The sequence below is a fragment of the Eutrigla gurnardus genome (assembly GCF_963514095.1).
Source record: "Eutrigla gurnardus genome assembly, chromosome: 16".
In the NCBI taxonomy this organism is placed as follows: Eukaryota; Metazoa; Chordata; class Actinopteri; order Perciformes; family Triglidae; genus Eutrigla; species Eutrigla gurnardus.
In genome coordinates this window covers 5277661-5291300 of record NC_139927.1, presented here as the reverse complement: position 1 = coordinate 5291300, position 13640 = coordinate 5277661, and the positions used below count along the sequence as shown (strand labels likewise).

The 13640-nt window shown below is 44.9% G+C and overlaps 3 protein-coding genes across 3 annotated transcripts in view; 2 read left to right on the top strand and 1 right to left on the bottom strand.

Annotated features, from left to right (window-relative positions):
* Positions 1-13640, top strand: part of slc25a47a (solute carrier family 25 member 47a) — a 486107-nt gene that overhangs the window by 88188 nt on the left and 384279 nt on the right. The gene's annotated exons all lie outside the window — the stretch shown is intronic.
* hsp90aa1.1 (heat shock protein 90, alpha (cytosolic), class A member 1, tandem duplicate 1) lies at positions 199-4732 on the bottom strand. The gene is made up of 11 exons (XM_084030733.1): positions 4579-4732; positions 3603-3749; positions 3159-3525; positions 2945-3078; positions 2549-2854; positions 2294-2459; positions 1687-1877; positions 1434-1581; positions 1064-1332; positions 635-968; positions 199-540 (listed from the first exon to the last, which is right to left on the bottom strand). The coding sequence occupies exons 2-11, from the start codon at positions 3747-3749 to the stop codon at positions 431-433; spliced, it is 2172 nt and encodes a 723-aa protein (XP_083886859.1). The 5' UTR covers positions 4579-4732; the 3' UTR covers positions 199-430.
* On the top strand, positions 6674-11192 carry wdr20b (WD repeat domain 20b). Its single transcript, XM_084030867.1, has 4 exons — positions 6674-6950; positions 8711-8893; positions 9029-10504; positions 10787-11192. The coding sequence occupies exons 1-4, from the start codon at positions 6702-6704 to the stop codon at positions 10841-10843; spliced, it is 1965 nt and encodes a 654-aa protein (XP_083886993.1). The 5' UTR covers positions 6674-6701; the 3' UTR covers positions 10844-11192.

The window sequence follows — 13640 nt, the reverse complement described above, 5'->3', positions numbered from 1 at the left end:
TGGCGAGGGGGGCGGGACTAAATGAGGACGGAGGGAGAACTGGAACGAACCATGCGGTGTTCACTGAAGATTCCAGAACATCAATAAAAAAAATAAAAAAAAAAGGACCTAAACAAAAGTGACGAACACGGTCTTATTTCTAAATATTTTTTATTACAAATTTTAATGCATTTCATAAAAAAATGTAATTGTTACAAAAAGAGACACAAGTAAAATTCCCAGTGACTTTACATTACTCTCTTTATGTTTATGTCAGTAGTTTTATATGAGCAGCTGATAGACGAAGCCACACTGTGGCCTACATTAATTCCATTAATTAACTTGTATCGACTAATTCTGTTGTGTGAGTTGTGTGTTAGAGTGACATGTCTATTTCAAAGAAGCAATATAATTACAAAAATAACATTTAAAGAAAGCAGGAAATAGTGTTTTAGTCAACTTCCTCCATTCTTGATGTGTCATCATCTCCTTCCAAGACGGGCATGTCTTCCTCAGCAGGCTGAATGAGATCCTCGACTGTAGAATCATCGTCATCGATGCCTGTGGATGAGAACGCAATCGTTAGCAACCAAAGCCAACTATTACTGTAGGCGTATAATAAGTAGACTAATTCATGTGGAGAAAAACAACGTACCAAGACCGAGCTTGATCATTCTGTAGATGCGGTTGGCATGTGTCTGTGGGTCCTCAAGGGTGAATCCTGAAGACAGCAGGGCGGTCTCGAACAGGAGGATGACCAGGTCTTTCACGGCCTTGTCGTTCTTGTCGGCCTCCGCCTTCACCCTCAAGGTCTCAACGATCGGGTGCAGAGGGTTGATCTCGAGGTGTTTCTTCGCCGTCATGTAGCCCATGGTGGAGTTGTCCCTCAGGGCCTGAGACTTCATGATCCTCTCCATGTTGGCCGTCCAGCCGTAAGTGCTGGTGACGATGCAGCAGGGGGAAGAGACCAGACGGTTGGAGACGGTGACCTGTCATTAATGAAATGTTGCGTTATTGTCACAATCAAACAAAATGTTTGTGTTTTGATTTGATGATTAAATCATTTTTCTGCTGTTTCCTTTACCTTTTCAATCTTCTTGTCGAGAATGTCCTTCATGATCTTGCAAAGGTTTTCAAATTTATTTTTGAGCTCTTCCTGCTTCTTCAGGTTTTCCTCATCCTCGGGCAGCTCCAGGCCTTCCTTGGTCACTGAAACCAGGTTCTTGCCGTCGTACTCCTTCAGCTGCTGGACGCAGTACTCGTCGATGGGCTCGATCATGTAAATGACCTCCAGGCCGGCTTTGCGAAGGCGCTCCACGAAGGCAGAGTTGGCCACCTGGTCTTTGGTCTCACCTGTGAAAATCAGTGTAAATTCATTGCATTAATATGGTAATTACTAAATCACTTTTGAGAAAAGCTAAATTATAAGAAAAGAAGGGAGGTGAATAGCTAACCTGTGATGTAGTAAATGTGTTTTTGGTTTTCCTTCATGCGTGAAACATAGTCCTTCAGGGAAACCACCTCATCTCCAGAGACTGAGGTGTAGTAGCGCAGCAGCTCAGACAGCTTCTTCCTGTTCTGAGAGTCTTCATGGATGCCAAGCTAAAACAGGAAACCATGCGTTACTCATATTCAACGTAAAAAAAAAAACAAACACACAGATTTTCCATCTGAAGGGTTGGAGTTAAAGGAGATAAATCCACCAACCTTGATGTTCTTGGAGAACTGCTCGTAGTACTTTTTGTAGTTGTCCTTGTCCTCGGCCAGTTCAGTGAAGAGATCCATGCACTTCTTGACCAGGTTCTTGCGGATGACCTTCAGGATCTTGCTCTGCTGCAGCATCTCTCTGGAGATGTTCAGGGGAAGATCCTCAGAGTCCACCACACCCTTGATGAAATCTGAACAGAAAGAATAAAGACTACTTAGCCTTCCAAAGCCAAACAAACTTCATTTTTACGAGTGATTTGGATTCAACACAGCCAGAATGCAGAATTTTAAAGCCATCCATCCATCCATTGTCTTCCGCTTATCCGGGGCCGGGTCGCGGAGGCAGCTGCCTGAGCAGGGACGCCCAGACTTCCCTCTCCCCGGACACTTCCCCAGCTCCTCCGGGAGGATCCCAAGACGTTCCCAGGCCAGCCGGGTGACATAGTCACTCCAGCGTGTCCTGGGTCTTCCTCTGGGTCTCCTCCCGGTGGGGCATGCCTGGAACACCTCCCGAGGGAGGCGTCCAGGGGGCATCCTGTACAGATGCCCCTTATTTTAAAGCCATTTATTGTAATTTGTATGCATTTGTGTTGATAATGATACTCACTGAGGTACTCGGGGATGAGCTCATCGCAGTTGTCCATGATGAAGACCCTGCGCACGTACAGCTTGATGTTGTTCTTCTTTTTCTTGTTCTCAAAGAGGTCGAATGCAGCCCGTCTGGGTACGAAGAGCAAAGCACGGAACTCCAGCTGGCCCTCCACTGAGAAATGCTACGAGATAAAAAAAAATGAAGTATGAGTTTATTTGCAAAGAGGCAGCTGGTCTGGTCACGTTGTCAGCATCTTGTTCATCGGTTTACCTTGACGGCGAGGTGGTCCTCCCAGTCGTTGGTGAGACTCTTGTAGAACTCTCCGTACTCTTCGTTGGTGATGTCATCTGGGTTACGGGTCCAGATGGGCTTGGTCTTGTTCAGCTCCTGGGCATCAATGTACTTCTCCTTCACCTTCTTCTTCCTCTTGTTCTGGCCATCCTTGGTGTCCTCATCTTCGTCGGAGCCCACGTCCTCAATCTTGGGTTTGTCCTTGTTCTCCGCGGCATCCTTCTCAACTTCCTCCTCCTTTTCCCCCTCTTCAAAGTCCACCTCCTTCTCCCTTGTCTTCTCCACCTTGAATATATGGATAAGAGAGTGATGGTTTAGGAATTATATATCAGCGTATATCATTTGTTATTATTTGGTTTGCTAGCGGGAACTTACAAAGAGTGTAATGGGGTAGCCAATGAACTGTGAGTGCTTCTTCACGACTTCCTTCACACGCTTCTCCTCGCAGTATTCTGTCTGATCTTCTTTGAGGTGAAGGATCACTTTGGTGCCTCTGCCGATGGGCTCTCCTAAAAGTAGAAAAGAAAATAATGAGACCAGAGCCCGGCTATGAATCGAGAGTATATATTCCATCAATGAGGAAGCTTACCTGGGTCAGTTTTTACTGTGAATGAGCCTCCGGCTGCAGACTCCCAAATGTACTGCTCGTCATCGTTGTGCTTGGTTATGACCGTCACCCTCTCGGCCACGAGGTAGGCGGAGTAGAAACCCACGCCGAACTGACCGATCATGGAGATGTCGGCTCCCGCCTGGAGGGCCTCCATGAAAGCCTTGGTGCCAGACTTGGCGATCGTACCCAGATTGTTGATCAGGTCGGCCTTGGTCATGCCGATGCCCGTGTCGATCAGGGTGAGGGTGCGGGCGTGCAGGTCGGGCAGGATTTCGATCTTCAGCTCCTTGCAGGACTCAAGTCTGGTGGGGTCCGTCAAGCTTTCGTATCTGATTTTGTCCAAGGCCTGTCCGGAAGAGTTATGCTTGTTAGAATAGCGATGCTTGCATACAATACGTACAGTAAAGTACTGATTGTACTTACATCTGAGGAGTTGGAGATAAGCTCTCTAAGGAAGATCTCTTTGTTTGAGTAGAAGGTGTTGATGATCAGGGACATCAACTGAGCGATCTCAGCCTGGAAGGCAAAGGTCTCCAACTCCTCCTCCATAACTTGTCCTGCGGCAGGCATCTAAAGGAAAGCGGGTTATTATTCATATTTATTCTTCTAATTAGCTCTTAAATGAAAGTTAGATGTCTTGGAAATAGCTATCTAGTGTTACATTTAAGATCTCTTTCTCCCCCCCTTGTAAAAGCAGCCTCATGGCATGAGGAGGCCGGCTACTGCAGACTGTAGATGAACACATGTTCCTTCTGTCAATCAAAGGCTGGCCATTTGCTAAATGGGTGGAGTCTCCGTGCACAACCCCCAAAGGCTTCACCATGTGTCATTCAATACCTTTAGCTTAAAGGGAGGAAATTGCAGCTAGAAATTTAAATTTGGAAGAAAATCGGCTTTTAATTGTAGAGCTGTAATGATTATAATTATTATGAGTGAGGCATCTATATTCGGAACAAAAACAAAATCTGCATTGCAGGAACATTTCGCCAGTTCCTAATTCGTATTCATGATTAAAATAGAACAACGCTGGTTTTCCGTGTGATTTCATTACATTCAAACACCTCTTTTTGATCGTTTTTGATACTTTGTGAAACTGCTGCATCTGCTCTTTGTGCCAACCGGTTTTCCTGCTCATCCGCCATTACATTCACACTCAGGGTCACCCTACTTGCCATGTGTTCCTTGCACGTTACAGTCTTAGTGTGATACTAAAGCGGCAACAAATACATTTCTTTATATTTTATTGTCTATCGTTAAATTTGTGCTGTTCTATCAGATAATTGTTTCAGTTTTTTGTATGTTAATTTGTTGCAAATATTCTGCCTTTGGTATTTTTTTTACTAAAATAGGAATAAAATAAGCATGACATAGCGTTTAATTTTTAGTGTCGCAGTCTTACCTTGAATAGAGTCTTTTTTTCCTACAGTTGCTTCTTGATGATAGTCTTCAAATGTATCACTGAGCTCCGAGTGTGTTCTTCCCTCTGTCCACTCCCGTGAGCCGTGGGTTCAAGTGAATCTATGCAGACCCCACGGCATGCCGGCGTCTTTTTATACTTAAGGGGGGGGTTTCTAGAAGCTCCCATTCAGAAGCTTCCAGAAGATACGTTCACTACATTGAGGGGGGGGGGGGGGGGGGGGGGGTGTTGAGGAAGGGTCGGGAAGGGGGCGGGGGGGTAGTGAGACACCAGAACCCTAAACTTTATGTGCCCTTTTAGGGCTGCAGAGTCACAAGGAGTGCCTGTCACTCACACTGAGAGCTTTCCTGATAGCTTGTCAAGCCCTTAGGCACCATACCCCCCTAGAAGCGTCACAGCTGTGCATTGCTTTTGCTATCAGCTGCTGTCATGGTGGCTCACAGGACACAGACACACACACACACACACACATGTGATTCCTATAGACAGAAGGCCCATTTCTTTTTTTGGCATGCAAGATTGGGGAGAATCTCACAGGTTTCACAGAGAAGCTGATTCAAAGAATGTCCGAGATTCTTTGTGAGTTTATGTGATATTTAGTTTATCTACGTCTTGTGGTCTTCATCACCAGATAGACGTTGGAAACAGGCTCAGTCACCTTGGCATGAAGATGTTTTCAAAGTTTCTTGGCCACAAATTCTATTTGTTGGGATAATAAGCAGGCCCTTGTCAAATGACAAAAGACAACATGAAGGAGATTTGGGATTAAATAATTCAGGTATGTAGGCTCTGCACTGGTGCTTTGACTTCCGTGCATTGAAGATAATAACAGTAATTAAGGATTGTGCGTAAAGTGTAATGAGAATCGCTAATGAATGAAATTCAATGTCATGATTGGAAATTTTAGCAGTATTTTTCTCAGTTGAAGTTGATGTCTAGAATAGTTTTATAATATGGTTGTTAAAATAAAAGATGGGTCAAAATGTACTTCTTGTGCAGATGATACATGGCGTAGGGATCCCAGGGAATGCTACAGAATAGTAATTAAGCATTATTATGATTAGCAAATGGGCAAAACTGTATGATGACAAAAGGGGAAAAGGTACAGGCTCACTACTAAACTGTTATTGTCCTTATCCTCCACAACATTTGCAATATATCATAAACCGCTTACACACCCGGGGTTTCAAATGTGGGACTACACAGTAATACAACCCTGGATAGCATAGAAGACTAGACATCTCTGGTCCATTGTGGGTGTTTCTCCAGTTGGCCAGAGGGTGGCAGTGTTTTACACATTCGCTACAGATCTGTTACGTAATCCAAATGTTTCCACGCTACTAGAAGCTGACTATGTAACTGAGACACACGGAGAACTGTTGCAATCCCTGTAAAATGATATTATCTGAAGGAGAGAGACAGTCCCCACATTGCTAGAATAAGATAGTCCATGCATGTGTGAATTGCACAACGATAGCCTTCAGGAAGGGATATTCCTGGAATTTAGAGTTATATGGTGGTGGTGTATATCCAGGGATGTCCATGATCAGATATCTTTATTTTAATCATTTGATTACGACAATGTCCAGTCCAATGAGTTTTAATATCAGTCTTCTATGTCGACACAAATATAATGATTTTAGCAATACTCTGACTATACTATGTGTTTTTTCAGCTTTTTCCCTGGATAAAGCAAAATAGGCTACAATGAGTGAATTGTTGCTTGACTTTTATGTATATGATTATTATTTATTTTTTGTATCGTTATATTGCCCTTGAATTTAATATATAATATATCTGCATTGGTAGTACCCATCATTTAAACAGTCTTGCTTTATCTTATTAACCTTGCATGATTACAGCTTTGCTATTGTAGTAATAGTAGGAAACATTCTGCTTCATACATTATTAGTTTATTAGTTCATCAGGTGCGGCTTATTTGGATTTGAAGCCGGTTTCTACATGCAAATGCTCTGTTTATTTTCCTAGTTTCATCTCACATGACTACGCTCCTCTGTACGCATGGTCTGCGAGACCGACCAGCCCAACGCATGCGCAGTCGGTGACATCCGGGGCTCGGACAAGGATGAACGCCAATTTCCAAGATGGCGGCGGAGGGAGGAGGGAAGGAGATGAACGAAATTAAAACTCAATTCACCACACGGGAAGGCGTCTACAAACTCCTCACTCACTCCGAATACAGCCGCCCGAACAGGGTACCTTTCAACTCGCAGGGCTCCAATCCCGTCAAGGTCTCCTTCGTCAACGTAAACGACCAGTCCGGCAACGGCGACAGGATCTGTTTCAATGTGGGCCGGGAACTGTACTTTTATATCTACAAAGGCGTGAGAAAGGTAAACAATATGGAACCGCGGCGACGAAGCCCCCGCGCTGTCCGGGGGCAGCACGTCGATTTGGCGTCTTCAAACGTGTTGCACGCCGGCTGTCAACTCCCACAGCTTCTGTCATTGAAGTGCGCAGGTTGTCAAGACAAGGCCATGTAGCAGACCTAGCTAAGTTTTGGTGGGGGGGGGGTGCTAATTAGCATTCTTTGCTATAATCGCAACACTAGTTGTTTTTTCCACCGGTGAGACGTGTATGTGTGTGTGCGTCAGAGTCCGTCGGGTTTTTATCGGCTCTATCGGTGATGAGCTGTGACGTGATATTTCACCGTGAACCGCAATAACGTTGGAAAAGCCTAGTCATGTCTTGTGATGTTTGTTTATCCTCGGGATCGTTTAAAAAAAAAAGCGACATACGGGTGTCCAGCTGCCATCAGTGCTCAGGGTGGTCAGTTCCGGTGTTTCCTTCCCGTTGCAAAGTGTTTGCATTGTCCACTTATTTGTTGTTGGTTTCGGTAGTGATGGTGCTGTTTGTTGCTTGTGATGTAATGATGAGTGCACTCCACTGTCGGGGTGTGATGTAATACAATTTGATCCACTGTTTTTTGCTTGCTTGCACAACAGCGGGTGATGATGTCATTGCAGCAGGCTGATGTTTGGTAGTGTTTTAGCAGGGATGGCGACAGTGGTGATCGTGCTGATGATGATGGTGGTGGTGATGATGATGTCCCTGAAGCAGCTACAGAATACACAATCAGCAGCCGAGCCTCTCTCGAAGGCCACTTGTTATTTACCGATGCCCCCAGTTGTCTCTCACAATCTCACCAGTTTTAAAAACAAACACAGAAAGAAAGTAGTCGCCCCAAATCGTAACGAGCGCCTTCCTCCCTGCAGCTCTTGATTTGACTAACTCACTGTGACTGCATCTTTGTGTGACCCACCCAATTATCTCAGTAGGTGGGGAAACGCTGCACATCCATTCATCCAGTCTCTTCTCATATTTATTTAGCTGGTGTCTCTTGCATCGAAGTGTCATTATCGTGTCATACATCGGTAACCAATAGGGGAAGCTTATCATAATTATAGAGCGTGATATATATATATAAAGGTCTGCCAAAGATTCCTTATTTTATTTAGAGCTGCCTCACTTTGACAACACTGACAGCTTTTTAATTACATCCCCGAAGCTTTCTCTCAGCCTCTTTTTTTTTTTTGTATGCATGAGAATAGACCACAAGAGAGTTGCAGCGATAAAGCATAAACCAATTATTAACATCACATTTTCACTGGGCCGATGCCAGATAGATTCTTAACAGCGATGTTCATCATGTCTATATTATCATTTTCCCGGGTTTAGCTGATATTCTTGTCTTCCTTTTTCCTCGCAATAATGGAGCAGATTCTTGTATTCTTTTTTCATGGATGATTAGGGTCAGTTTTGTATTAATTGGTGAAAATGACTGGCCATTCTATTCAGGCTTACAGGATTCAAACTTGTGTCATAAATGCAATTCAAGGGCTTGGTGTTCTTTACGGCAACTGACGTATAAATAAATGAATTGGGTTTTAAAGGGAAAAAAAGAAAAATTCTCTCCTTAAATACAGTAAACTGAATATATTTGAGTTGTGGACAAAACAACACATTTGAGGACGTCATCTTGGCACACTGATTGACATTTAGACCAAACTAATTGATTAATTGGGAAATGAATTGTCAATCAAAATAACTGTGAGTTGCAACCCTACTTATCTGTTTTTCCTCATTGTTCTAGGCTGCTGATCTGAGTAAGCCCATAGATAAGAGGATATACAAAGGAACGCAGCCCACATGTCATGACTTCAACCCCATCACAGCGACGGCGGAGAGCGTCTCCCTGCTGGTGGGCTTCTCAGCAGGTCAGGTGCAGCTCATTGACCCAATAAAGAAGGAAACCAGCAAACTGTTCAATGAAGAGGTGGGTTCGAGTCAGCGTCTGATGTTTTTTATTCTTCGGCTAAAAGACATCTGAAATCATACGAACATTTAGTGTCAGTTGTCCACTGACCAGTGTCTTTGCTTTGTCTCTTTCTCCCTCTCCCCCCCCCCCCAGAGACTGATCGACAAGACCCGAGTAACGTGTGTGCGATGGGTTCCCGGTTCGGAGAGCTTGTTTCTGGTTGCTCACTCCAGTGGCAGCATGTATTTGTACAACGTGGAAAACACCTGTGGCACCACGGCACCTCACTACCAGCTCCTTAAGCAGGGTGAAAACTATGCTGTGCACACCTGCAAGAGCAAGTCGGCTCGCAACCCGTTACTGCGCTGGACAGTGGGCGAAGGGGCGCTCAACGAGTTCGCCTTCTCCCCGGACGGCAAGTTTCTGGCGTGTGCGAGCCAGGACGGCTTCCTGCGGGTGTTTGGCTTCGACGCCGCGGAGCTCCACGGAACAATGAAGAGCTACTTCGGTGGCTTGCTGTGCGTGTGCTGGAGCCCGGACGGACGATATATCGTGGCGGGAGGGGAGGACGACCTGGTGACGGTGTGGTCGTTTTCAGACTGCAGGGTGATTGCACGGGGGCACGGCCACAAGTCGTGGGTGAGCGTGGTGGCGTTCGACCACTGCACCACCAGCGTGGAGGACGGCGACCCGCCCGCCGAGTTCAGCGGCAGCGATGAGGAATTCCATGAGCAGATTCACTTTGGCGTGGGCAGAGACCGAGCTAACAGCGCTCACTCTCGGCTCTCTAAGAGAAACTCTACAGACAGTAGGCCTGTTAGTGTGACCTACAGATTTGGCTCAGTGGGACAGGATACCCAGCTGTGTCTGTGGGACCTCACGGAGGACATTCTTTTCCCTCACCTCCCATTGTCCCGTACTAGGACTCACACTAACGTTATGAGTGCCACAAGCCCCCCAGCCACTGGACAAACTACTACTACTACTACTACTTCTACTTCTACTACTACTACAACTACAATAACTGCTGCTGCTACTACTGCTACTGTATCCGCCGCTAATCCCAGTGGCACCAATGGTAAAGACAATGCGAGCAATAGTAGCACCGGTGGCAATCCAGCTAACTCCATCCCCAGCACCCTGCCTCGGTCCAACAGCTTGCCACACTCCTCCAACCCAACAGGGGGCAGCACCCCCAACAATCACACAGGCAACAGCAGCAGCACCCCCACCCCCACCACCACCACCGCCGCCACCAAGGGCAACAGCATCATTGACAGTGCTTTCATTGCCACCGGTGTCAGCAAGTTTGCGACACTGTCGTTGCACGACTCGCGCAAGGAGCGCCACGAGAAGGACCACAAGCGGAACCACAGCATGGGTCACATCAGCAGCAAGAGCAGTGACAAGCTCAATCAGCTGAGCTCAACACGGACGCCAAAAGCGGAAGCGGCCAAGACTCTGGGCACCATGCTGTGTCCGCGCATGGAGGACGTGCCGCTGCTCGAGCCGCTGGTGTGCAAGAAGATCGCTCACGAGAGACTCACTGTGTTAATCTTCCTTGAGGACTGTCTGGTAACAGCCTGTCAGGAGGGTTTCGTTTGCACATGGGCTAGGCCTGGGAAAGTGGTGAGTGACAGGCCTCTCGAGGATACTGTCATGTGACACCCTTACATTGTCTCCAGCACAGCCATTTGTTCCCCCCGCTGCATTCAGAAGCTGTTAACTGTGTGCAGCCAGCGGTTTTGGTTGTTTCATGCAAGATTTACACTAAAACCCCTCAGCATTTTGATGGTTAATAGCACATTTCTCTCCGACAGTAAACCTCATGGCCTCACTATTCTGCCTCTTTTAATACATCCAAGTAACACTGTTGTTTGTTATCAATGTGTGTTATCTGTCTCTCCACAGGGTTTGCTATCATCTCAAAACAACCCAGCCAACTCCCCCAGTGGAACAGTAGTTTAGCCCCAGTGCTGGTGCTGCTAATGACAGCTCCATGCAACAGAGACGGGAATGACCAAGGCCAAGGCCCTGCAGCGCTTCTTCACACACTGTCACACACCACATGACCTCCAGTGTCACCTTCATGCTCATCACTACAACCCTCCAGATGCTCTCGCTGTGTTACCGTTCATGTTTAGATAACCGATGTTGGCCAAGCCACGGTTAGAAACTTGACGCCGTATTGTCTGGGGCGTGAAAAAAAAAAAAAAAAAAAAAGGGTGCTATTGGAAGTGAGATGACAAGCTTTAAAAACAATCGTCCAGGAGGTTTATGGGAGGGATTGACTGGCTTATTGTTCCATCTATGGTCATATCAAGTCTTGTCTAGTCTGAAAATAACAAACTTTAGTACCCGATCCTTTGTGCCTGTAGATCTTCAAAGACTAGACATGCTGTAAGTGGTGATGTCTCAACCTAACCTTTTTTTCTATGGGTTTAAATTCTGATTTCTCCGAAAATGTGCTTCTGCAAATGTATTCACGGATAAAGGGAATAAGATGAAGTATTGCTTTGGAGCAGCAGCAGCAGCAGCATATCCCCGATGCCATGTCTCTTTCATTTGTCACTTCCTGGGCAGCCCCAGTCCTCGACACCCGTTCAAGAGAAACTGGAGCTTTTTACTTCCTTTACGAATATTTTTCATCAGTGGTGTCACACTTTAATGTGTATTTGCACAGATTTTCTTTTTCATTCTTTTGTTTTTCCCATTTTTTTTTGAATTTATGACGGTGGAACACGAGCAAAATATTTTGAAGACCGCTTTGGAAGCACTTGGGGGGGGGGGGAGGGGGTCGGGAAACGGCTTCTTATTGCCCTCTGTCTCAACGCTGGATGCTGCAATCATAGTTTTTTATATGAAAAAAAATTGTTTGCACTTAATAGTTTGTTAGAGGAGAATGGCTTTAAATTTTTGGAGTGTGTAAGGACTCCTTGACAAGGTTGAAATATAAATAGAATTTAAAAAAAACCCTTTGTATCTATTGAACATTTATTTTAATATTGTTTGAGATTAAATGGGCTCTGTATTATATGTAAATATTGTACTTTGATGATTTATGGGTGAAATGATCATTATTACATTAGTTCAAAGATCCTTATTTCAGAAAATAGTGATATTTCTAATACAGAAGATCTATACCTAATATTAAAATGAATCTTGAATATGCAGGTGAAAATGTTTCTTTTCTGTTGTACATAAAGAGAATTCAGGTGTATTTTTATTAATGAAACGTTTGGTATAGGAGACATCTATGAAATCCTCTCGTCTAACAGGTAGTGCTGAAATGCTAGCTAGCCTGTCGCTGCAGATTCCTTTTACAACGTAGGCAGGTGGGCGCAGACGCAGCGGGTCTAATTCAGCCACCACTCCAAGCTCAGGTAAACCACACAGGAAGACTAACGCTGGCATAGCCCCCCCCCCTCCTCACTAGTCCCATCCATTCAACGTGTGTGAATTCACTTTTAACTAACAACACTGACATGAAACCGTGTTCCAGCAGACTGGGCTGCAATCTGTGAGTCCTTGTTTTTTTTTTTTTGTTGATAATAATAACTGAACTGATGCTGAACAAACATTTGACACTGTGTTGAATACCGACTGACTAATGTCAGCACTTGATGGTGTATGGCTTGAGGTGAGTGGGTTTTTTTTAAAGCACCCACGTAGGAAGACTGAGGATTATTAACAGCGGGAGCCTTTTTCCTCCATGTGACGCCTATTAAAAACAGCTTTGACAGATTACGTGTTTCATTTGTGTTGCTTTAATTCGGTCTGTACTCGCCGCGTGAACCTCTTCATTTGTTGGGAATATCGGCTTCAAGTTTCAGGTCCTGACCTCCCCGATACGAGGTCAGGACAACGCGAATGTATCGGGTATCCTGTACAGTCAAAGTGACTCACAACGCTGCTGGCAATCATACATAAGAATAGCACTTAGATCAGTGTGTGCTGGCACTGGAATGTGTAATTATATTACATAAGACAGGATTTTTAGTAGAAAACTTAAGAGAAATGACAGGCTGACATTTCTTTTTCATAATAGATCTGGCAGGTCATGTCCTGATATGATCCTGTCCCCCCCATTAGCAGTGAATGGGAATGGAAATTAGTTATTTTATTCAAATTAATTGAGTCATTAAAGGCACCTCCACAGGTGTTTTTTCCCCCGGTTATCAGCTAATTAAACCTCTGCTCCGGAGCCATGCTGGAAATTACCTCACGGATTAAATCCACGACTGCGTTCCAAATTAAGGGAACTAAGTGTGCGCTTCAATACCCATACTAATGAAGATACCTGAGTGACTGCATCCATTCTCATTCTTGTCAGTATGCAAGGCGTGCTTTTTCTGTCTCTTTTTAAAGCTGATATAAATGTATTAAGGCCTATGGAATAGTGTATTACTAAACTGTCCAGAAACAGCCATTTATAAGTAAATTCATGTACCTGTAATAGCCCATCATTCTCACTTTGTGGCACGTTTGCGTTACGGTTGTCCAGCAGGGGGCACTATTGCTCAGACGAATGTGAGAGAATCCCTCATAAACCCATTAAGTGAGCTTGCATGAATAACAGCCATGCCTTTGATCAAACGAGGAGAAAAACTGTCCATACATGTATCTCCTGTTCTCTCCCTCTATCTTTACAAACGCATCCCCTAATACTTCACCTTACTACATCATATATATTTCATATTCCTAGTAGGGAATAAAACTGCTCCTCCATAATTTATGAGTCCCTTTTAGAAGGAACTCGAGCACT